Raw genomic sequence first — 24,315 nt, 5'->3', positions numbered from 1 at the left:
CGCAGAGCGCGGCGGATCAGCGAAGAGCCTGGGGTCGCAGGCCCACGCCGCGTCCCCAGGGTGGCAGTGTCACCCCGCTCCACATCCCCTGTGTCTCGCGCTGGCCGGGCTCCTCAGGAGGCAAGCAGAGTGTCCTCTCCCCTCCCCCGCCTCCCCCTTCCTCCCTCCCTCCCATCACCCGTCCTCTCCCTCCCTCCACCTTCTCCCAGAGGAGGTGACAGACGGGCCTGTAATTTGGTTCCATTCGCTCGACTGGAGCAACACCTGCCCCCCTCCCCTGGGACGCGAGGGTCTCATCCCAAACCGTGCAAGCAGCCAAAGACAAACCCGGGCCCACATGCAAATACGACAGCACAGGGGCAGCAGCGCGGCCTGCAGCTCAGCCAATCGCCGCATTCGGCCCACAGACCAAGAACATCAAAGCCCGCCTGAGGTTCCAACCACTAAAAATCATTAGTTTTAAAAAATTAATCATTAGCTATTGCAGTAAGTAACATCTCCTCCCGCTCACACCACAAGACACTAAAACAAAGTGGCTGCCACTGGGGGTCCTGATAGCTAAGTTCCGAAACAGAGGGACAGGGGAGTTGAGATACGTAGGTGCGACAGCCCTAGACCACTGGCGTCTGTCACACCCACGACGCAGTAGACATTCCATTCCTGGATGGGCTCACTTTCTTTGTGTAAGTGTTCAGTGCCCACCCCCAGCCTCCCTAGTGAGAACACTCATTTCTTTTTTCCATTTATTTAGAATCGGGCCAGGACACTAACCGCTAGGCTTTTCTGAACCTTTTCCGAAGACTAAAGTGCTGTCAGGATGGTCCCGCTAGAGTGACTCGTTCTGGCTTGTCCTGAGGCTTGATGCAGACCAATAAGATGTGGCGCTGTCAGTCCCCAGTCCTCTACAGCCACGCTCACAACGCGCCCTGCATTTACACCTTGTCACCTCTTCTTTGTGACACTGAGGTGTCTCAGCAGGAGAGGACAAGCCTAGGGGGCCAATGTCTAGTCCAGGGCCCAGGCTGCTTAAAAGAGAAAATTTGCTCTTTCAATTGCTGTAGTTTTTTATCATATGATTTTCACAAAAGAGAAACTTTTGTATTTCTTCCTTCTTTTCAAAGTATAAGCTTTTGAATTTTACTGCCCTTCAGCTTTATTTTCCCATGCAAGTCCTTACTAGCAGCATGACCTTGGGCACGTTACTTGACTTCTCTGTGTCCTGGTGTCTTGTCTGTAACTTAGGGATAATAAGAGCCCCTGTCTCACTGAGCTGTCGGAGGATTAAGTGAGTTAATGGGAAGTGCCTGGCGTAGGGTGAGTGCTAAGTGTTTGCAGTTGTTTTTGCTGATATTGTTATTAGTCACCGGGCTACTAACCACACGCCAGGGCAGACAGCGTGAGGTCGGTGTGTAGAACGAGCGCGGGATTGGTGTCAAAGGCTTCTAGGTGGTTCTGCCGCTGAGAGGGTGTGAGACTGGGTGAGTCACTTAACCCCTCAGAGTGTTGGTTTTTACATCTTTAAAATCGGCCTAAGTTGTGCTCTGGCCCTGTGTCCACTCTGTCGTGTGCTAGCGATCCCTCCTCCGTCACCCTGAGCTGTAGCTGGCCAGCTACCACCTACCCCAGCACGGCCCACCCAGCAGCCGTGAGTATGCAATGGCCTTCTGTGCCGAAGTGGCCAGTTACATCCATCCATGATGGGGCAGGGGGAGGGTGGCCAGAGGGGCACTCTTGTCCGATATGTGAGTAAGAGAACACGCCAAAGTTAAGGAGGACAGGGGATGGATTTTTAAAACAGAAGGAAGACTACCAGAGCGACAATCCAACTGGCTGGCGGAAAAAGATAATCAGGAAACATGGGTTAGACCAGCTGTGAAATTCCCCTCAAAAATGTAGGTGCTCACTGACAGTATTCAGGAAATACTATTAATTTGTTTCACTGTAATAATGGCATTTCAGTTTTGTTAAAATAATAAAAGAAAAAGAGTCCCTTAACTTTTAGAGATACTTACTGATGTATTTATAAATGAAATGGTGTGATATTTAGGATTTGCTTCAAATCGCCCAAAGTGGTAATGAGGAAGCATGGGTAAGTGTACAAAGAAATGTCAGTTACATTAGAAACCAGTGTACTATCCCCTTAGCTTTGGTAGATGTTCTGAAATCATCCATAAAAGTGTTTTTTGTTTGTTTGTTTATTTTGTGTTTTTTTTTTTTAATGTAGTTGCTCAGAAAGTTCATGCAGATTGAGTTTTACTCACCAGGCCCCACTTGACTCACACCTGAACTAAGGTAACCTCCCCCCCTCGTCCTCACCTCCCCCTCCAGTGCGGCTCACCTCCTGCTGCTCAGGGGATAATCCCCAGCCCTCATACTGCTCCACAGAATCAGCTCTGGAGGATCTTCTTTCCTCTCTGGCCCTTCCATCAGTCTGACCCTCTCAGGCAGGCAGACCCCCATATCCTTTTCCTCCTACTTCTCCCATCCTGATTCCAGGTGATCCTAGGGAGGCCGCCCCTTCTCCTCCATCCACCAAATCTTACCACTTTTCCTGTGATTCAAGAAGCTCATGAAATCTTCCCTACTCTTTCTTTCTTTTTTTTTTTTTTAATTGAAGTATAGTTGATTTACAATGTTGGGTTAGTTCCAGGTGTACAGCAAAATGATTCAGATTTATATATATATATTTTATTCTTTTTCATATTCTTTTCCATTTTAGGTTATTATAAGATATTGAATATAGTTCTCTGTGCTATGCAGTAGATCCTTGTTGTATATTTTATATATAGTAATGTGTATCTGCTAATCCCAAACTTCTAATTTATCCCTCCCTCCCCGACCCCCTTTCCCCTTTGGTAACCATAAGTTTGTTTTCTGTCTGTGAGTCTATTTCTGTTGTGTAAATAAGTTCATTTGTATCATTTCTTTAGATTCCACATATAAGTGATGTCATATGGTATTTGTCTTTCTCTGTCTGACTTCACTTAGTATGATAATCTCTAGGTCCATCCACGATGCTGCAAATGGCATTATGAACTCTTGCCTTTTCTTGGTATCTTTCTGGAATGATTAGCAAGGAGATGAGGAACCTCCCTCCTGACCCAGAAATACTTAGCAAAATTCATTAGGAAATTTCAACAATTTCTCTCTTCATTACCTCAAAAGTAATTTAACTATTTAACTTTTGAAAAAGTTATCTGCCATAAGAGCCAATACAGAAAATGCTATTGAGATCTGAAGGTGCACTGGATATGTTGTAAGTGCTTTATGTGAATTAACTTAATTAATCCTCCTAATAAAGCTACAGGGTAGGTACTACTATCAGCCCCCCCATTTTACAGGTGAGAAAACTGAGGCACAGAATTAAGTAATTTTTCAAGGCCACAGCTAGTTAGTAGGAGATCCGGAGTTCACAGCATTCAGTGCGATGGGAAAAACCAAGATGATAAAAGAAAAGGCATTGGCCAGGCCTCCCACATGGAGTGGAGTGGGGTTCTCAGACCTGTACATAACTTAGATGTGTATGTTTATGGTTTATTCCATGGATTACTATTTACTTACCTATGATGTGTTCTGTTTTATAGGACAGGGATTATTACTGTATGACTGTCTGTAGAGTTAATAATGTGTCATATGCAGATGAATACAGTTGGTAGAGACCACAAATCATGAATACATAAATGAATTATTAACGTATTATTATTTTTAGCTTCTCTCATACAGCTTCCTATGCATACTATAAATACAAAGTTATTAATAATCGTTCACATTTACCAAGCACTTACTATGTTCTTCCTACTCTGGAAACACTCTGCCTTATCCCATGGAAACCTCACAGCAGCGTTTGAGAAAGGTGCATGCACTGTCCCATCCCACACATTTGAAAAGGAAGGAAATACAGTCACATGTTCAACATCATACATTTCGAGTAAGTTGGAGCCAGGGTCTGAACCTGGCCCCAGAGTTTTAGGTCTCAAACACAGGGATGGGAGAAAGATAAATTCTGGCATAATGACGATTGTACCTGGGATTCAGAGAGCAGAGCAGCTCACGCCGCCCAAAGAAATTGAGGAAAGTTTTGTAAAGTGGTTACACTTGAGTTGGGTGACAATGGCATCACTGGAATTTTCTGGGCAAAAATAAAGTTGGAGGAGAGCCTTCTAGGCAGAGGGAAAACCAGTGGAGGTTATAAAGGACAGGCGTCTCCAGGGAAGTGGGGAAATCTGAACTTGGCAAGAACATTTAACTTCAGGGAGAGCGGCCGAAGGTGATGCTCGAGACGATCTGAAACAAGGTTGTGAAAGATTTCTGCGCCCAGAGAAAGAATCGGAGTTTTATTTTTCTATAGGCATTGAAGAGTCCAGAAAAAGGTCCAGGCAAGGGATGAAGTGTAGTGTGAGGCTGGGCCCTGATGGGCAGAGGGGTGTGGATGGGGCAGGCCGAGGAGCCAGGCTCACCCGTGTGGTGGTGCAGAGTAGCACCATGGACAGTGTCAGCGCCAGACTCCCGTAGGAGGGGCTGATTCAGGACTGCCACTAGCCTGCAGTGTCTTCCCAAGAGTTTAGCCCCAAGTCAGGGCACAGGCTTGACCCGGCAAGCGGAACAGAGGCCCAATCTTAGCCTCCACGTGTCCCCTTGGTTGGGTGGCTCGTGCGTGCACTGCAGATCCTGCACTCCTTTGGTATGTCTGATCTGAAGCTTCCCCTGATCACGTGGGTGGAGAGATGGGGTGCAGGAGCTAAGGGTGGGGTATGTGCATGGCCCAGCCGTCCCTCTGGCAAAGGAAAGCCATGGAGTATGATGGGTAAGGGCAGGGATTTGGATGAACTGACAAACATGACTCTGTGACCCTGGGCAAGTTATTTTATTTCTCTAAGCCTCAAGTTCCTCATATGTTAAATGGAGACAAAAGTACCTACTGCATTGGGTTGTTGTGAGTTAAATGAGATCATGCCTGCAAAGCACTTAACTCGGTAAGCACACAGTATACACTCAATACATGTTAGCTATTAATATTTCTACCACTACCAGTACTAAATGAGATAGCCCTTCTAAGCCCAGAAAAAGCGTATCAGCTGTACACACGTTCACATTAGCTGTCCCCACCCCCTGAACTCCTGCTGCCCTGAACCTACATGGGAGGAAGACAGGCATCCAGAAACAGACAGCAGTGATGGGAACTGGATAAATCCCAGTGTTAACAGAGGTCGGCTCTGTCTACTAACCTCATCATAGCATCAGGTGATGCTTGTTCGAGGGGCAGGGCCACTGGAGGAAGCCCCAAGAACAGGGTCCATATGGGAAGCAGGCATTCCCGGCCCCAGTCCTCCACCTCCACCAGCCTCATTTCTTTCCGTACCCATTTCCCCTGACCTCAGGCTGCTCCTTCTTTCCCGTTGCATCCCGCCACCCACGCCCTCTGCTGCTGCTTCTTCCGTTCTCCTCCCCATGCAAGCGCAGGGTTTTATTGTGGGTTTTTTCTTTGTTTGTTTGGGGTTTTTTTTTGCCCAGAACGTTTGCCCCTTTTCTCTGGACGTCTCCAAACAGTGGTAGAAGTGAGGGGACATTTGGCCATAGAAATATGCAGCCCAGGTGTCCTTGTCGGCTGGGCCAGGTGGGGCTGCGTTTTCTGGGGAGCAGCAATGCCCTGGTGAGCTGCTGAGCAGTGGGGACAGAGAGAAGGGGAGAAGAGCAGCTGGAGGAACTGTGGTCCCAGCTCTTCCTACAGAGGGAGCAAGCTGGGGCTGAAGGATGAGGCTGCCGCCCGTGGGGAATGGTGAGGGATCCCCAAGGGCTGCGTTGGTGGCCTGAGCACAGGTCAGGTTAACAGGATGCTAGAAGAAAGGGCACGAGGGGCAGCAACTGTGGAGGCTGCTGGTTAGGCAGAGCTAGGTCTCTACTCAGAGGTTTCCTCCTCAGAGAGGCCTTTCCTGACAGCTCTAGCTAAAATAATACCCTCCACCAGCACCCTCAGCTGCCATTCTCTATTTCCTTACCGTGCTTTATTTTTCTCCATAGCCTTGAGCAATACCTGAAGTTAACTATTATTTATGGTCGTCAGGGTACTGCTCTTCTCCAGTAGACTTTGTCTCACTTGTTGCTCTATTGTTAGCACCTAGAACAATGCCTGGTACACAGTAGGTCCTCAATAAATATTTGTTGAATGTAAGACTGAGTGATCACCATCAGCATTATTCGGAGAAGACTCTACTCCCTTATGCGTGGCGGAGTACTCAGTCCCTGCCACGTGCTAGGCGGCAGCCAGTCAGCCTCTGGTCCAGCAGAAGGCCACAGTGCTGCCCTTCTTTTTGGGGGGTTCTCACAAGCCTCGGATTTGAAGTGACATTGCAAAGATCCTCTCCTGAGATCACGTGGGCTGTGTACCTGGGAAGGGATGTTGCCCTTTGTCCACGTCTGCCCTACGTCCAACTCCAAGGGCAAAGGGACCTGGTCTAGAGAGGGGAGCTAATAGGCCCCTCCTAGGTGTCGGAGGGAGGACCGTGTTGGTCAGTTGGAAGTTGGGCTCATAAACCAGGAAAGGGAGGCTAGAAGTTGACTTCGTTTCCTTGGCAAAGGAGCAGGGCCGATTTTTCTGTCCTACCACAGAGAAGTGCTATTAGGACGGGGAGTAGCTACCTCACCACACTCCTTGAGGTGGGAAGGGAGACCTGCAAACACTCAGTCCAAAGGTTGTGTGTGTGTGCAGGCCGAGCAACTAACCACTGCTGCAGGGACCACAACTTGGTCCCGATACAAGGCCAAAGAAGCCACCGTTATTTTTCATGTCCTAGGAAGTGCTCTCCTCAGCTGAAGAAGAGAATGAAGTCTCCCTGATCAGATATCTGTGAACCTGACTACAAGAAAAAGTGAAAAATGCTCAGAATCCCAGATATTTTATAGCTATAAAACCAAGCATCCACATAATTGCATTTTTTACTTTGCAACCAGAGATTTGGTGTGATATAGACTCACAGTAGATAATATTCTATATATGTGTGTGTACATATACACATATATATAGTCTTTAAGTTATTCGTGTCTTCTGCTTATAGACAGAGTATTCCACATTATTATATTAAGTATGGGCTTTTGTAGATAACATTCTTCGTATCTCCAGGTTGGTCCAGGGTTTAGTTATTTTTTCTTGCTTGCAGATGTCATGTCCTAAATCTATGTCCTGATTAGATGTCTGAGTGCTATAGTACAATCGTGAAATGCACCTTGTTCTTAATAAGTGCCATGAGGACTTAAGAGTCATCATCTTGGGGTCTTCTCATTTTCATTAAGTAGCCATGTGACTTAGTGCAGGGCATATAAACTCTTTGGACCCCAGTTTCCCAACTCTAATTTGAAGAGATTGGGTCAGTTACTAAATTTGCTTTTAAAGCAAAAGAATCTATGATTCAAGCAATGTTTTTATATAAACACTGATAATGTTTTTTCTTCATTGAGAGAAACATGATTTATGTCACCATCATATGTGGGGCATCTATTTATAGATTGATCAGTATCCAACTTCAGGAAGAGCATCAAATATCTCAATACATGTTAAGATTTGGTTTTGTTGTTGTTGTTTTTTAATTTTAGCTCCTTTCTGAGGAATTGAGTCCATTAAGATATTTCATGCTCAGCCAGTATGTTCATTATTTTTAGACAGTATGCTTAAAATAAAGGAGATGACTTTATTTGATACCTTTATTTATATGCAAAACAGCGCACCATTCATGAGATATGAAAAACTCGTCAGATAGAAACCAGATTATATCTATTTTCACTACAAAATATTGCATTATATAAAGCAACAGAGACACAAAAAAACCCTGAAAAAGACTAAATTCTTTGGATAGCAGATGTGGTTTTTTTTTTTTTTCCCTTGTCTCTAAAATACACTCCTTGTTTTAAGAGTTTCACAGCTGAGAACATGAAACATTTTCAGGTTATAGACTTTTCTTTTTGGTTGTCACAGAGGAAAGTAGTTCTGAATTCTTTTTTTTTTTTTTTAGGAAAATAACTTAATTTCCTAAAATCATCCCACACACAAACATCACACACACACAAAGAAGCTACTCTCCTTATAAACGGTTTGCAAAGTACTTTTCAGACATAACTACAGATAAGGATAACAACACTGACTTTTTTTAAAAAACTATAACAGTGAAGTGCTAGTGTTGCTGATGTCACAACAAAAGAACCTTTCAGGAACAAACATCTTAATATATAAAATATGTTTAGAAACAGGGAGATGTGGGAAATTTGTTATACAAGTGCAATATAATTAGAGCAAAAAGAAAGACCACAGTATAATCTCAACAAACACGTAAAAAGTTAGACATAATTATTCCACAGGAGAAAGTGTAAACACTTGACTATAAATAAATTGGCACAGAGTGTCCAAAGTAAAATTATCACCACTCTGAAAAATAAGTGTCTTGAAAAAAATACTCTACTCCTTCTAACATAAATAAAAATAGGTTGTCTTTTCTAACTGCACCTATGGGTCCACATGTTTAAGGTCACAAATAGATGTTTTTGGATATATAAAGGGGCACTTCGCCTGAAAAAGCAATCAGATATTTCCATTTAAATATGGATTTTCCTGTCTACATTAGCGTCAGACCTTGGGGTTAAAAATCTCACCAAACTCAAATCTTCCCACAGTATCTGTTTGTTCTCAATGCATGTTTTTAACCTTACCATATCTTCTAGGCTCGTCTGTTTTACTTGGATTCTAATATAATCTTTCTTTTCACAACGGATCAGAAAGTTTCCTGTTCCACCTTTCTGTGTCTTGAATCTCTGCCCTGGAGGAGATTCCCTCCCCTCCCCTCACGATGTTTGGTGATTTGTCAGTTAGAAAAAATCCAGATAGTCTAAAGTTAGAAGCCCAGACTCTGAGCTTCTGCCCTCATTCTTTCAAAACATGAAGATCTGTGGGAGACGAATGTAGGAGAACTCAGTCTCTAGTGAGCTAAAGCAACAACCCCTAAGGGGATCCTAACACGTGGAGGGGAGGCCTGGAGGCCACTCGTCTCGGTGCCTCCAGGAGGTTCGCCTTGCCTGGAAAATACTCCCTACAAGCCCCAGGGCTCGCCAGACAACCCCACCCTTCTGGAGTCGGAAACCTTCCAGAGTCGCCCTGCCGACAGGAGAGAACACGGTGCGAGCCTCCTACCCGGTCCAAGGCCGTGGCGGCGGCCGTCCCGCTGGGCCACCGCCTCCTCCTCCATCGCCGCGGCGGCCTCCCGGGTTGGCCGCGTTTTACCCGCTCCCGGCCAGGCGGCCCCGCGCCGCGACCCCGGCCCTACACGTCCAGGACGTGGTTGAGATAGGAGATGTAGCAGATGGCCAAGCGCAGGATCTCGATCTTGGACAGCTTCTTGTCCGGGGGCAGCGTGGGCAGCAGTTTGCGGAGCTCGGCGAAGGCCAGGTTGAAGGCCTCCACGCGGATGCGCTCGCGGGTGGCGTGGGCCGAGCGGTACTTGGCCGTGGCGCGCCGGCGGCGGCGCTTCTCCTCGCGGCTCAGCTGCTGCGGGTGCGGGTAGAGCGCGGCCCGGCTGCCGCCCTTGCCGTCGCCTTCGGCCTCCTCCACCGGCTCCAGGTCCGACACGCTGCCCAGCACCTTGGCGTCCGCGCCACCCAGCGACTCCGGGTCCGAGGGCGCCGAACTGGGGTGGTCCGAGTCGGCGGCTTGGTCTGGACTCAGCATCATTTTGGAGGCTGAGGGGGAGTCAGAAAAGCGATCAATAAAAGGAATGGGGGTCTTCTTTGGATAGGAGCGAGAGCGGGCGAGGGCCTAGCCTGCCGGGCCTCCGCGCGGCCCGGGCCGCCTCCCCACGGCAGGCCGGCGAGCTCCGAGGAGCGGACCCCGCGGGGAGGGAGCGCGCCGAGGCGGGCAGGCCCGAGAGCCGAGCCCCGCGCCACCGCCCGGCTCAGGAGCCAGCGAGGCCTCGCCTCGGCCCAGGCCGCATCCTGGGCCTGACACCGAGGCCTGCGGGAGACCCACACCGGCCTGCGGGCCTGCTCCGGGGAACGACCGCAGGCCTGCGAGGCCGCTCCTGGGTTTCGTGCCTCCTTCGGCTAGATACAACTCGGCCATTCCGCCTCCCTTACTTCTTCTCCGACCCTGACAAACGAATGAATCCGAACGACGAATCCATCTGGGGTTTGCGGGGGGGCGGGGAGACGCGGAGCGCGCTTCCCGCCCCGAGGGCCTGGGGTGAAGCCGCCGGAGAACTGGGCGCCCGCGGGCCGCGCGCGGGTCTGGGGCGCGGGGCGGCCGGGACTCCAGAGGAACCCAGCCCCGAGCGCGGACGGAGAGCAGGCGTCCCGGAGCGGGAAGGCTTCCCCATACTCCTCGCGCTTCTCCGAAATAATAGATGACTAAACAAACGCGGAGGCTCCTTTCAACAGCAAATGGACTCTCATGCCCTCGCAGGCTCCCGAAGCACCATCTGTCACGCAGACAGCCACACACATCGGGGACCTAGGGACACGGCGACGTGGGATAAGACAATGCGCCCGCAGTCTGCCGACCACCTCCCGGGAACAGGTCGGCGGCCGGGTGGCTGCGGAAGGAGAGGCTGGGGAGGGGAGGGAAGGGAAGGGCCGGGGGGAGGCGGGCGCCGCGTCTGCTGCCCCGGCCCGAGCTGCATCCCCGCCCGCAAAGTTTGGTGCTCGGGGGCCCGGAGTCGGGAGCCTTTAGCTGTCCCCGGGCGGCCTGGCCGAGGCCGAGCTAGCCCGTCCTCAGCCTTCCTCTAAGGATGCGATCCTAGAAAGGCCTCCTTGCCCGGCTCCTCCCGGGCGCCTGGAGGACCAGCCCCGATCGCGCGCCTCCGGGGAGGGGGCCGCTCCCAGCCGTGGGGCTTCGAGGAAATTCGGGCTTCGAGAAAGGGTCCGGCAGGCGGGGAGGCACCTGCGGGGGCTACGCGCACCGATCGCGGGCACCGGGAGGGAGGACCAGGCTGCGAGCCCCGGGCCCCTAGTGCGCCGCTGGAGGGATACTCGCTGGAAGAGAGATCGAGTCGGCGACGTGCGGCAGCGTTTGCTCCTAGACAAAAGCGGGGGCTGTGCTATCCGCTCCCAGCACCGCACTTGCTTAGGAGCGAATTTGGCTCCAAGGCAGCTTTCATTTCCCTGCGAGGAAAACAAGTCCTCTAAGGCAAAATAAAAACAAATGCTCCAAGCGAAATACATGTGACTCCCTGTGGGCTTTTCACGGATACGTTTTTAAGTAGAACAACTTGCAGCTACACCTTCGCCTTGAAAGGGTATAAATAAATAGGCGAGTAATGGAAAATCACAATAAACCACAACATAGTTGTAGTTTGGATAAAAAGTTCCCGGGCTGCCCTCGAAGCATGTTAAATTCTTCTCCAGAAATCTTTTTAAAATATTCGTAAATAGCATGTCGTGTATGCATTTTGGTTTTTTCAGCCATTCACTGAAATACATCTATAAATGCGATATGAATCATCTAACTTAGTTCCAAGCTGGAAAAAAATCATTTAAAGGAGGCTTACCTTGTAAAAGCCTTTTCGATAATCTTTTCTCCAATCTTTTAGAGTTAAAATCCCAGGGAATAGCAGGGAGAAATGCCGAAATATATTAGAAGCAGCAAATATTTATTACATTCAAAAATGAAAAAGCAGCTGTCATTTCGCTGGTGTCCACAGCGAGGGACGATAATATCTCAGGATGTGGACGATATGAATGATTGCTCGCTTAGTTGATAGATCAAAAACGGCTTTTCCTTTTAATTGTTCTCAAACATTTCGGGAAATTCGTTGTTGATTTTTTTTTTTAAACGATGTGTTGAAAAGTCTCGTGCCTCTTTTCCTCTTCTAGGTCTCTATAAATAACAAAAGAGATGCAGAGATAAACACAATCACATCAAAGGGCTGATTCCTCCACTTTCTAATAGCGGAAGAATCAGTAAGAAAGATGGTTAAGATAAGATTCCGCTCCTGTAGAACGCCTTTCCTTCCCTTAATACGACTGAGCAGAAACTGGGAAGTGCAAGGCAGAGATTCGATCTTGCTCAGAAGTGATTTTTTTTTTTTTTTTTTTTTTTTTGAGATAAGGCTTTGTTCAGCTGATGTCTCCCCAGTTCCCAGGAACACAATACTGTAACTCGGGGCTTAGCTTGCCTCTTCCTCTTCCCTCATTTACTTGTATGTTGTATAAACAGACACATATTTCCAGTTTCAAAGTCTTTCAAGGCTTGGTTACATCTCCCACCCCCCACCCCATCCTTTCTTTACCTTGTAGCAAAATATATATAGTCAGTGGCTTGGAGATGTTTGGAGAAAGGTTGGTGAAAAGTGAACGTCTCCCGGAGTAACAGTGACAGGGAAGCCGAGAAAGACGCGGGAGGGTGGGAGAGCCAGAGCAAAGAGGCAGAGATGAGTGTGTGGCTTCTTGGCTCTCCTGGTACCAATTGATTCAGCCTGGAGATGGTGGAAGAGATAAAGGCTTAAGAAGGGGGATGGAATTTTTTTCCCTAAATTGATATTTAATGGGAAATCCTATTGGACAGAAACCTGGACATGAGTCACTTAATTGGACTTGACATCTGTCACAGTGTGGGAGTTTTCACAGCCCAAATATTTTAGCAGATCAGATTCCCACTGAATCTGTGCCATAAAATATAACAGTTGAAAGCAGTCCATGATAGAAACCTTAGCCTCTAATCAGAATCTCTAGCCATAATCAGGCTATTTCTCTTTTTCAGATTATTGATGCAATATTTAAGTGCAAATAAACAACATATTGACTATGGACAAACTCTCCTGGCACATTATAAAACCAATATCTTCCCTTAAAGTTTAGGATAATGTTTGTGTCCAGAACATGGAAATATATACTATATATGGTGCTACAATAAATATATTCCGATATGCAACAGCTAACATTTATTTGTAATCATTTACATTTTAAAAGACACTTCAACAAGGCTTGATTAAGCATATTCATATTTTTGAGAGATACCCTGCCACTGGACTAATTTTCCCATATATGATAAAAACCTTTCAATAGATTAAGTCATTGCTGATATTGAGAACAGAATCCAGGTATTGTAATTTCAAGGATCAATATATGAGACCATTCTACTTTTCTGAATATGTTTGTTTTTCTCTTCACCCACTCATTCATTAAACTTAAAATATGGCATACTGCATGTGTTGATTATTGCAGTTCATTCTTGCTTATTTTTACATGCGAATATTTAGCTGTGTGGCAGTGCATTGGGCCCGGACATAAACACTCACAAATCATCAGTGTATTCCAGCACATGATACCTTTGCCTTACATGACCCCGCAGCCCTGAATTTATATGTCTTATGACAAAAGGGAAAATCTAGTTCAACTCTTTGGCCACTTTATAGAGATACTGTTAGTCACCACCAGTTGCGTATTATTTGTAAACATTTTAGCTTTTTTGATTGTGCAAGTTTAAAGAAATAAAGAGTATTGCAGCCTTACCCCCCGACCTCCTTAGTCCCTGAGGTAGCACTTGTGGAGAGAAAAGTCCTCGCTTTCCCTCCTTGATCAATTTTACCATAAAAACAGGTTTTATCATCAGGGGAGGGTGTTGACCAGCTCGCCCCTAGGAGTGACCCTCTGGGTTCTTCATGGCTGTCACCATTCCTGTTTGCCTTTGAACACATTTTTCATCCTGTGGGAGATTCTTGGACCAGAATGGGGGAGAGCACGGAGTGCCTCCACAGATAATGGGCACCAGCATTTTCCAGCCTTGCCTCTGTCCAGTCCTGGCACAGAAGTATATTTACATATCCCAGGACATTTAAGTGAAGGCAGAAGCCAGCCACATTTGGATGGCAATGGAAACAGGTATGAACTCCCAAGATAGTGAAGATGAAGGGAGAGGGGAGGTTTTCCCACTCTGGCTAGGAGCAGTCAACGCTAAGCATTCACACATAGCCAGAAGTATACAAACAGATATACACCCACAGATACTTGTACTCTTCACCCCCAATCACACAAGCTGGTGGGCTCTATTAGACCACTACACATTCAGACTGACAGATTGAAAACCTGGTGGGTCTAATCACCATAGCTCACAAGGCAACTGGTAGAGTGGCAAGCAACTGGTTACCCTGGTGTTGGGGGGAGGAAGGAGAAATGGGGAGACCATCCAGGGCAGGTCAGATTCCGCTATGGTGTGTGTGAATCCAAGCACACTTTCTTTTACGTTCAGGCTTTCTGCTTTCACACTTACAGCCTGCATGTGCATAAATTAACCCATGAGTAAGCCCGTGTAAACAGGTACACACTCAGATCCAACTAGTCACACGGTCATGGTCACAAACATGGATTCACACTCGCACACACGCATTCTTTCTTCCAGGAAAGGCCCCACCCTTGCCTTTTCTAAGACCTCTCCGGCACAGATGGTCCCTCCTTCTGTGCTCCATAAGCACTCTTTTCATATCTCCCTTAGAGACTACATTGTGTGCTGTGATTCTTGGTTTCCATACCTTGGTCTCCCACTAGGCTGCAATGCTTCTGGGGAGGATTGTGGCTCATATCGCTAGCACCCCGTCCGAGTTTGACATGTTATAAGGACTCAGTACATTTATGGTAAATGACTCCCTGGGTACAGAGGCACCCAGGATGTTTGTAACACAGAAACACTTCCTCCAAAAGACACCCATGGTTTCAGTTGTACCAGTTTTCTCTCCTATAGTAGTGAGGATAATGATCCTGCCCAACTCACTTCACAGGCTGGTTATGAATCTCAATGTATATGAAAGTATTTTATAAAATACTAAGCACCAGGCAAATAAAGATATTATGAACTATTACTCCTAATAGCAAATAATATTATTAAATCAGCGGAGAGGTAGAAAAAGCCAGACTTCCTGACTCTATCATATGCCAGCTGTGTGAACTTAAGTGAGTTACTTAACCTTTCTGGACCTCAGTTTTCTATCTGTAAAATGGGAATAACAAAAGTATGTTATGTTATATATTTTTCCAAAGATGAGCAAGATAATCTGTGTAAAGTGCTTAAACTAATGCCTAGTTTATTTAGTCTTTCGTTTATATATATATATATTTATGTATAATATATTTAAATATATAATATTTAGTTTAGTTAGTCATGCCAAATAAGTGTGGGTTATTAATATTGTTAATAACATGATTCTTATTATTCAATATAAATATATATAAATAAATATATACTGAGAACAGGAAATATAAATGAAATTACACAAAATATACACATATCCAGTGTGTGCGTGTGTGTGTATCTGTGTGTGTATGTATGTAGATAGATAGATATGTATATATCTGGCAAGTAGCCTAGAGTGAGCACTTTCCATATGTCAAACATAGGTCAAGGGACTTCACACATATTAACTCATTTATCTTCACCACAAAGCCATGAGGTAGGCCCTGTTGCATACAAGGAAACTGGGACACAGAGAAGTAGTCTATTCAAGGTCACACAGTTAATAAATTATAAGGCCAAGGTTTAGACTCAGGTGGTCCAAATTCAGAAACTGCAACTACTATGCACTGCTGCTTCTATGGTCATGGTTTTCTACGCAAATATACTCATGCAGAAGAATTACTCACCAAATGAAATGCATATTTTGAGGGAGAGGTATATATACACATAAAACATATATAAATTACCACATTTTTCATTCAGAGGTGGTCAGAGAGTCACAGTAAGTTTTGAATACTTCCTGTGAGTCTCGTATTGTGCCAGACACTGTCGGACTACGGAGGCTTTATAATTATTTGTTAATTCAACTAGACAGCTATTTCCAATCTATTTTCTTAAATTTTGCACCCCATCAGTAAAAATGTTCAGCATACATATCCAGTGTATGTATGTTCATTATTAACAAACTTTATACATGTACTATTGTAGTAGCATATTCTGTAATTATAAGGCATACGCAAAAAGACATTTTAAAAGGGTGATAAACATAAAATTAGCAGTATTTATAAAATAATTTTATTTATTATCATACAAAAACCTCTTAACAGCACAAGATATTATTGGTAATATATAGTTTTTTTAAAGAGCAATAAGCTTTATTTTACTATAGTTATTGGTTAATCTTTTGAGATAACATGATTTGATGGTCTGGTTTTAAGCTCAATTTATTTATTAATGGCTAATATGGCAGAAAAAGATGTAATACAAAGATTCAAAGATCCAAATAGAAGATCATCATTGATTGTACTAAATTATGATTCTCATTTTTCTATATTATCTAACAAATATGCCAAAGATTTTTTGAAATTTGTTTAGCAATTTTCTTTCTAATGTGAATTATTCTTTTTAACAAATGGGTTCAAAGCCCTGAAACTCTTTATTTGGAAAAAGTTTTTAACAGTTTGGAAATTTCTATTTCCACGTGTTTTAAGTGTTCAGATACAGGAGATTTTAATATGTGGCATATTTCCGTTATTTCAGTGGCAAAAAAATGACGTAACGATAGAAAAATGTCCAAATATTTCTTTTCAAAATGCATTCTCCACAGCACAAACTTCTTTTTTTTTAAAGTTATCATTTAACTCCTTTAAAAATATATATTTTACTTAAAGAGACACATTGAGCGTGAGTTTGTTTATTTTTAATCTGCTGGTAGCATGCTATTACAGCCCTTTATCATCAAAGAAAAATAAATTTAGAACACTAATCTTTCTTTTTAATATTTATTTATTGATTGATTGACTGATTGATTGGCTACCTGGGTCTTAGTTACAGCACGCGGGATCTTTCGTTGCCGGGCACGGGCTTCTCTCTAGTTGCCATGCGCTGGCTCCAGAGCACGCGGCTCTGTAGTTGCGGCGTGCAGGTCTCTAGCTGGTGCTAGCCAGGATATCTCCTTGTGGGGCAGCAGAATATATGCTCTCTTCTAGTTTCATATATTGCAAAGATTCACCCATACTTTAAAGAACTCATATTTCTAAAACTAACTACATGGCTACATCCTGTACCCTTCTGTTCCAACCTCCTTATGGAAAATTCTTGCAGTGGAATTATTTAGTGAATCAATTTTGTTTGTGATAGAAACTTTGGCCCCAGATCCTATATTTATTTGAATTAAAGCAGCCATTTTCTCAGTGGTTACACCTCCACAGTTTTTCCATAAGTCATTTTTTTATTAAAGATCATTTCAGTTGTGAGTGTATCTTCTCCCATACACTTTACCTTTAATGCCCTCTTAAAAAGAGAAGTTTTTCATGTATTTCATTATTGAAACAGAATCTGTAAAGTACCATGAGCTGCAGCATGTTAGAAATAGCTGCTGTTCTCTCATCCAACTAAATAGCAAACTTCCAACACCATGTAAATTGGTCTAATACTTGTTTCTTCACATCTTCAGCAATGTTTCTCAAGCATCTGTCAGTGGGATTTGCTAACATGGGAATGCACTTTAGTTCGTCACCTTATTGGTTTTGCCATTTCCTGCAGAGTGTTTGGCTTTTGCTATAAAGTAAGAAACCTCAAAAGAAGCTTCTAAACATTTGTCATTATATTTAGTGAAATGTTCAAAAGTACTAGACCTTGAGTATGGCATGTTTTAAACATCACTGGAAAACTCAAGAGATTTGCATTCAGCTTTTGGATGCTTAATTTTTAAAGTCAGTTCATTTAAGTATAGTTTTTATAGAATAAACTTCACCCTTCCCAGATGTTCACTTCTATGAATTTGACAAATGTATACATTCATATAACCATCACAATAAAAATATAGGGCATTTCCATCACCCCCAAAAGTTCCCTGTACCCCTTAGTAGCCAATCCCTTTTTCCACACCTAGCCTCAGACAACCGCTAATCTGATTTCTGTTCCTGTAGTTTTGCCTTTTCCAGAATGTCATAAAAATGGAATCATGGAGTATGTAAACTTTTGAGCCTGACATCTTTTGCTTAGCATAATATTTTTGAGATTCATCCATATTGTTGTATCAGTTGTTCCTTCCTCTTTCATACTGTGTAGTAGTCCACGGTATGGATATCATACAGTTTGTTTATCCATTCACAAGTTAATAGACATCTGAGTTGTTTCCAGTTAGATACTAAGAATATAGCTAATAAATCTGGTATAACTATGCACATACAGGTATATATGAGGGCATAAGTATACAGTTCTCCTGGGTAAAAAACTAGAGGTGAGATTGTTGGCATGTATGGTATTTGTTTAACTTTATAAGAAACTGACAAACTGTTTTACAAAGTAGTTGTACCATCTGCATTTTCACCAGCAACACTGCAGTTGTTCCGCATCTTCGCTAGTATTTATTATTGTAACTCCGCGCTTCCACTGTAGGGGGCAAGGGTTTGATCCCATCTGGGAACTAAGATCCTGTAAGTCCCACAGTACAGCCAAAAAAAAAAAAAGTACTGTTTCCAGAACTCTTTACATAATTGTGTAGATACAAGTTTCTATCTGGTAACATGTTTCTTCTGCCTGAAGAACACCCTTTACTGTTGATTACAGAGCAGGTCAGTTGGCACTGAATTTTCTCACCTATTATTTTTCTGAAAATGTCTTTATGTTCCTTTTGTTTTTGAAATATTTGCTTTAGATATAAAATTCTAAGTTGGTAGTTGTTTTTTAATTTTTTCTTTCAGTACCTTAAAGATGTACTTCATTTCTTTCTGGTTGCATAGTTTTTGATAAGAAGTCTGCTTTACTTCTTATCTTTTTCTGTATATAATGTGTTCCTCCCTCTTATCCTCCAGCTGCCATTGAAATTTTCTCTTGATTTAGGTTTTCAGCAGGTTGATTATGATGTATCTAGGTGTGTGTATGGTGTTTCTGTTTGTTTGTTTGGCATATATCCTCTGTGAGGTTGTCTGGGTTCCTTGGATCAGTGATTTACTGTCATTCATTATTTTTGGAAAATTTTTGCCCATTAGTTTTTCAAATAACTTTTCTGCCCCATTGTCCTTCTCTTATCCTCCTGGGACTCCAATTACAAGTATGTTATAATGTTTAATACTGTTCTAGCTCTCTTGGATGCTCTGTTCTCTTGTTGTTACTGTCATTGTTTTATTCTTCTTTCTCTTTGGATTGTTGTTTGGATAATTTCTATTGACAGATCTTCAAGTTAATTGATTCTCTCAGCTGGTTCAGTCTACTGATGAATATGTTGAAGACATTCTTCATCTCCAATATTGGGTTTTTTATTTCAAGCAGTTCCATCTTTCCTGAAATTCCCCATCTATTTATGCATGTTGTTTACCTTTTCCACTATATCTTTTTACACATTAATCATAGTTGCTGTAAAGTCACTGTCTGGTATGTCCAACATTTGGGTGTTACCTGAGTTTTCTCCTGTTGATTGCATTGTCTCTTGACAGCAGGGTGTATGTGCATGTGTGTGTGTGTGTGGTATTTTTGAGTAAATACCAGACATTACATGTAGCACAGGAGAGAATAAAATAAGTATTATTTATGCCAGGAAATGAGCATTACTCTTCTTCTCTTAGGCCATTAATGTGGAGGGTTGAGTCAGGAAAGTCAATCTAGTCAAGAGTTGAGCTGGGTTTGGGTTTTATTGATGCTATGCTTACCATCAGTACCCCACAGACTTCAAATTCTCCTAGTGGTGGGCTGTCTTTGCCTTGTGCTTAGGGTGGGAACTGTTAGGCCAGAGGCTTTTCTCAGGATTTTTGCTCCACCATGCCTTTCCTGCATGCCTGCATCACAGAGAAGATCTCTCACCATGTGCTTGCCCCATCTCCAGCTTTAGACAGATGGTGCTTTGTTACTTCCATTGGGGATAAAAGAATTTCCCTGTTGTTCTACCCCAGTCTAAGGGGTGAACCTATGTACTTGAGCCTCAGGTGCAAGGTCCCTCTCTGCATTCCTGCTCCTCTTCCTTATGGCAACCAAGTTCTTCCTTGTATTTATGGTCGATGTTGGGCAGGAGTTTGCTTCCCCTCTCCCAGTGGTAGGAAACCTCTACTTGATATTAGTTTAGGATTTTGGGCTCAAGATGGCTTTGTGCTTCTCCCCTAGAGATAGTCTTTTCTTATGCCCTTCCTTCCTCCCACAATGCATCTTTTTCTGTGCCTTGGGCAACAATCTTTGCTGCTCCTCCCGCTTCTCCCCTAGAGATAGTCTTTTCTTATGCCCTTCCTTCCTCCCACAACGCATCTTTTTCTGTGCCTTGGGCAACAATCTTTGCTGCTCCTCCCCCAGAAGCTTACAGCTTTTGCTTCACATGCAAGAAGAGTCTGGGGAAGTGCATGGTGTTTTGTGTCTGACCCTCACACCTGTCAGTTACCTTCTGTATACATGTTCTATCTCTAGTCTTTTTATGAGCACTCAGTAGAGGTCCAAAAATAAGAGTCTGTGAACAGTATGAACTCTCTTGGGTTGGGGCTCTCACTATTCTGGACTGACACACTAGCCCACACTTGGCCTTTGGCAGTTCCCTAGAATTATAGCTATTTCTTCTTCCCTACTTGTGTCATAGACTGTACCTTATTCTCATGTGCTCTGCCAGAGGTGAGAGAGTTTGTGTCTCCTGTCTCTCCTTAGAAGGGTTTGTCTCTCTTTGGAACTCAAGTTGTTCTATTGTCTTGTGACCTCAGTTTTCTGATAGGTTCAATAAAACTTTTTTTTTGGCTGTGTTGGGTCTTCGTTGCTGAACGTGGGGTTTCTCTAGTTGTGGCGAGCGGGGGCTACTCTTTGTTGTGGTGCATGGGCTTCTCATTCCGGTGGCTTCTCTTGTTGCGGAGCACGGGCTCTAGGCATGCGGGCTTCAGTAGTTGCAGCATGCAGGCTCAGTAGTTGTGGCTCGCAGGCTCTAGAGCACAGGCTCAGTAGCTGAGGTGCATGGGCTTAGCTGCTCCGCAGCATGTGGGATCTTCCCAGACCAGAGATCAAACCTGTGTCCCTTGCTTTGGCAGGCAGATTGTCAACCACTGCACCACCAGGGAAGCCCTCAATAAAACTTAAGATTTTGTTTTTTATCTGGATTTTTCTCATCGTTAGGATGGAAACAACATTCTCTGCAACTTTTTACATCTTAAGCAGAAGTGAAACTTCAGGCTCAATATTTTTAAATCTTGGTTATTATGATAGCATTGAACTATCATTAGCTATATCTCAAGGTAAAAGATACACATAGGTTGAATTTCATTGTGAATTAATTAACATTCTTGATAATTTAGAATTTTGGGACATGTTCTTATTGGATCTGTTTAGACCAACATTGTTTTTTATTAAAATGTGGCTGATGAAGGGTTCATTTTAGCAGTGGACAGAGTGACAGCTGCCATTTTCTTGTTTGTTCGTGCCTGCATTATTAGTATTATGTTTAATTTATGACGTCTTTAAATGAATTTCTTTTAAGCCGCTTGTCTCTTTGTGAGGGTTAATTTTCTTAAAGCTAGATAATATAATTGCAAATCCTCTTAACCAAGCATATCAAACTGCAATACATCACAATACACTGAAAGTGATTAAATGACAGAGGTCTCCACTGTCAATCCCTGTAAGTTTGAGACCTCCCACTCTTCCCTGAGGATCCTCTTATACCATGCATGACATATGATTATAAGACATAAATATCAATTGAGGCAACCAGGATCAATCCTCATATTACATATTAGTAAAGCTTAATCTCTTTTTTTAGATAAAAAGTTTGTTAAAACATTAGAAAGAGAAATTAGAACTGTTAGAAATTATAATATTTTCTCCCTAAATTTTAACAGATCTTCTTGTTCTTCTCCCCAGCTTGCATACACCCTTACTTAAAAGACACTGCACTAGACTCTGAGTCCACTGAGGATGGAACTTGTATCTCAGTTGCTATTCCTCCCAACTCCTGGTATAGGCCTGATATTTTGTACTTAGGCAAATTTTGTACTTGTTGAGTAAGTACCATGAGCACATGGTCCCCTACTTTCAAGAAGCCTTATCTTTTACCAAAGGGACTGAGTCAATTATGACAGCCATGTGAAAAAAAATAGAAGTCTATCCAAGATACTATATATTAACTAAATTGTATCATGTTGATGATAACATCCACTTGATTTTAGAGAAAGGGAGTTAAATACAAATTGAGGGAGTCTTAGAAAGAGGTACATGGAGACGTTACACTTGGGCTGAGCCTTGGCATTGGGGAGCATTGCGGTCATCAAAGACAAAAGTGGCCTTCTGCATCCAAGAAAACAACACAAACAAAGTGCAGAAGGGGCAGGGTCCGGGTGGGTACGTGGTCATAAGGGATAATGACCACACCAGTGGCCTGAGAGTTGTGGGAGGGCTGAGGAACTTTTTCAGGCAGAGGTACACTCACTGGCACTAACTGTGATGGTCACTTCTGCTCTCCAGTGCCTTCCAACTGGTTCAGCAGAAGCCAATGCACTGAGGCAGCCACAGAACCACAGAAGCCACGGCAGGATGTGTATCACCATGGCCTCTTCTCCCTCCATATCACCCCTCTACTGCATAAATTTATCCTTGTTTGGGTTATTTAGGTTCAAAAACAAATATTTATTTAGTGATAAAATGAGGCAAATACTATACAAGGCATCAGAGTTGAAGATGAATGAGATATAATTCCTGCCCTTAGGGAATTTAGTCCTATGAGAGAGACAGACACGTAAAAGGAATATTTACATATCATGCACCAAGTGCCAAGATAGAGTTTGCACAATACATTATGGGAGATCAGAAGAGAGAGAACTAATCCAGTTCTGGGGGAAGGGGAAAAGGGATGAAGAGGAATGGTACACAGCAGAGACAGCTTCTTAGAGAAACGAACAACAAATCTGAGTCTTAAAGGTTGAGTAGGAGTTACTTAGGTAATGAGGGAATAAGGGAGCTATTCTAAGCAGAGGAAAAACAAATGCTACTCATTTGAAAAGTATAAGGCAGGTGGTAGAGGGAGATTAATCTAGAGAGTTAAGTAGGGACCTGTTCATCGAGGGTCTTAAACAACATGTTAAATAACTTAGAAGAGATTAAACAGGAGACAAGATCTGAATTATATTACCTTTGTGTCGGCAGCACAAAAGCAGGCTGGAGGAAGAAGACCTGCTGGGAAATTGTTAGAGTGATTTAGCTGAGAGATGATAGAGGCTTGAGTTAGGGTAGAGAAGAGGGGATGGCTACAAAGAGTATGTCCATGGTGATAGCAGGACTTGACTAATTGGATGTGAGACCATGGATGGAGCTCAAATCTCTACCTTGAAACGGGTTGGAGACAATCAAAAGGAGAAAAGATTTACAGGCAGATAACGAGTTTGGGGCGGGGGGGTGTTTGTATTTTATTTTATTTTTTTAATTGAAGTATAGTTGATTTTTAATATGTTAGTTTCAGGCATGCAGCACAGCGATTCAGATAGATAGATAGATATTATTTCTTTCTTCAGATTCTCTTCCTATAACTTATAGGTTGTTACAAAATATTGAGTAGACTTCCCTGTGTTATACAGTTGGTCCTTGTTGGTTATCTATTTTATGTATAGTAGTGTGTATATGTTAATCCTAACCTCTTAATTTATCCCTCCCCCCCCCCTTTCCCCTTTGGTAACCATAAGTTTGTTTTCTATGTCTGTGAGTCTCTTTCTGGTTTTGAAATAAGTTCATTTGTATCTTTTTTTTTTTAGATTCCACATATAAGTGATATCATATGGTATTTGCCTTTCTCTTTCTGACTTACTTCACTTAGTATGATAATCTCTAGGTCCATCCATGTTGCTGCAAATGGCATTATTTCATTCTTTTTTATGGCTGAGAAATATTCCATTGTATATATGCACCACATCTTCTTTATCCATTCATCTGTCAATGGACATTTAGGTTGTTTCCATGTCTTTGCTATTGTGAATAATGCTGCTATGGACATTGGGGTGCATGTATCTTCAGTGACGAGTTTCATTTTGAGCCTAATGAGTTTGAGGGACCAATGGAAAATCCAGGTGAAAATTTCCATAGGGCAGTTGGGTCACAAAACCTGGATTTTAGAGAGCAGCTTGGGCTGGAAATAACCTTCAGTTCATGTGTGATAGCTGAAACCATGAGATGTGAATGACATGACCCAGAGAAGTGTGCATGGTTAAAGAGTAGGGGGCAAGTACAGGGCCCTGCGGAATATCAGCATTTGTGCAGCTGGTATGGAAAGGAGCAGTCACTGTGCTTCACACACGATGAGCGTGCAATCAGGGAATTGGACACCTAAGTAAACAAACCCTGCTCCTGTAATAGCCCATTCCTCCTGTCAAGAACCAAGGGCAGTCCCTGAAGCATCAGCAACATTTACAACAGGGGCAGGAGAGAGAAGTCCATAGAGAACAGCAAAG

General features: G+C 43.5%; 1 protein-coding gene across 1 annotated transcript; it reads right to left on the bottom strand.

Moving 5' to 3' along the window:
- Positions 1-5,479: 5,479 nt before the first annotated feature.
- NHLH2 (nescient helix-loop-helix 2) lies at positions 5,480-16,572 on the bottom strand. The gene is made up of 2 exons (XM_082467413.1): positions 11,520-16,572; positions 5,480-9,717 (listed from the first exon to the last, which is right to left on the bottom strand). Exon 2 carries the CDS (start codon positions 9,707-9,709, stop codon positions 9,302-9,304), a length of 408 nt encoding a protein of 135 aa, XP_082323539.1. The 5' UTR covers positions 9,710-9,717; positions 11,520-16,572; the 3' UTR covers positions 5,480-9,301.
- Between the last annotated feature and the right edge of the window lie 7,743 nt (positions 16,573-24,315).

Source organism: Balaenoptera physalus (assembly GCF_965194825.1).
Source record: "Balaenoptera physalus genome assembly, chromosome: 1".
Classification (NCBI taxonomy): Eukaryota; Metazoa; Chordata; class Mammalia; order Artiodactyla; family Balaenopteridae; genus Balaenoptera; species Balaenoptera physalus.
The sequence above is the reverse complement of the archived record's forward strand: the minus strand, read 5'-3'. Positions and strand labels throughout refer to the sequence as shown.

What these genes read in the sequence shown, in the direction of transcription:
- NHLH2 (XM_082467413.1), bottom strand. Translation starts at nt 9,709, where the DNA reads ATGATGCTGAGTCCAGACCAAGCCGCCGACTCGGACCACCCCAGTTCG.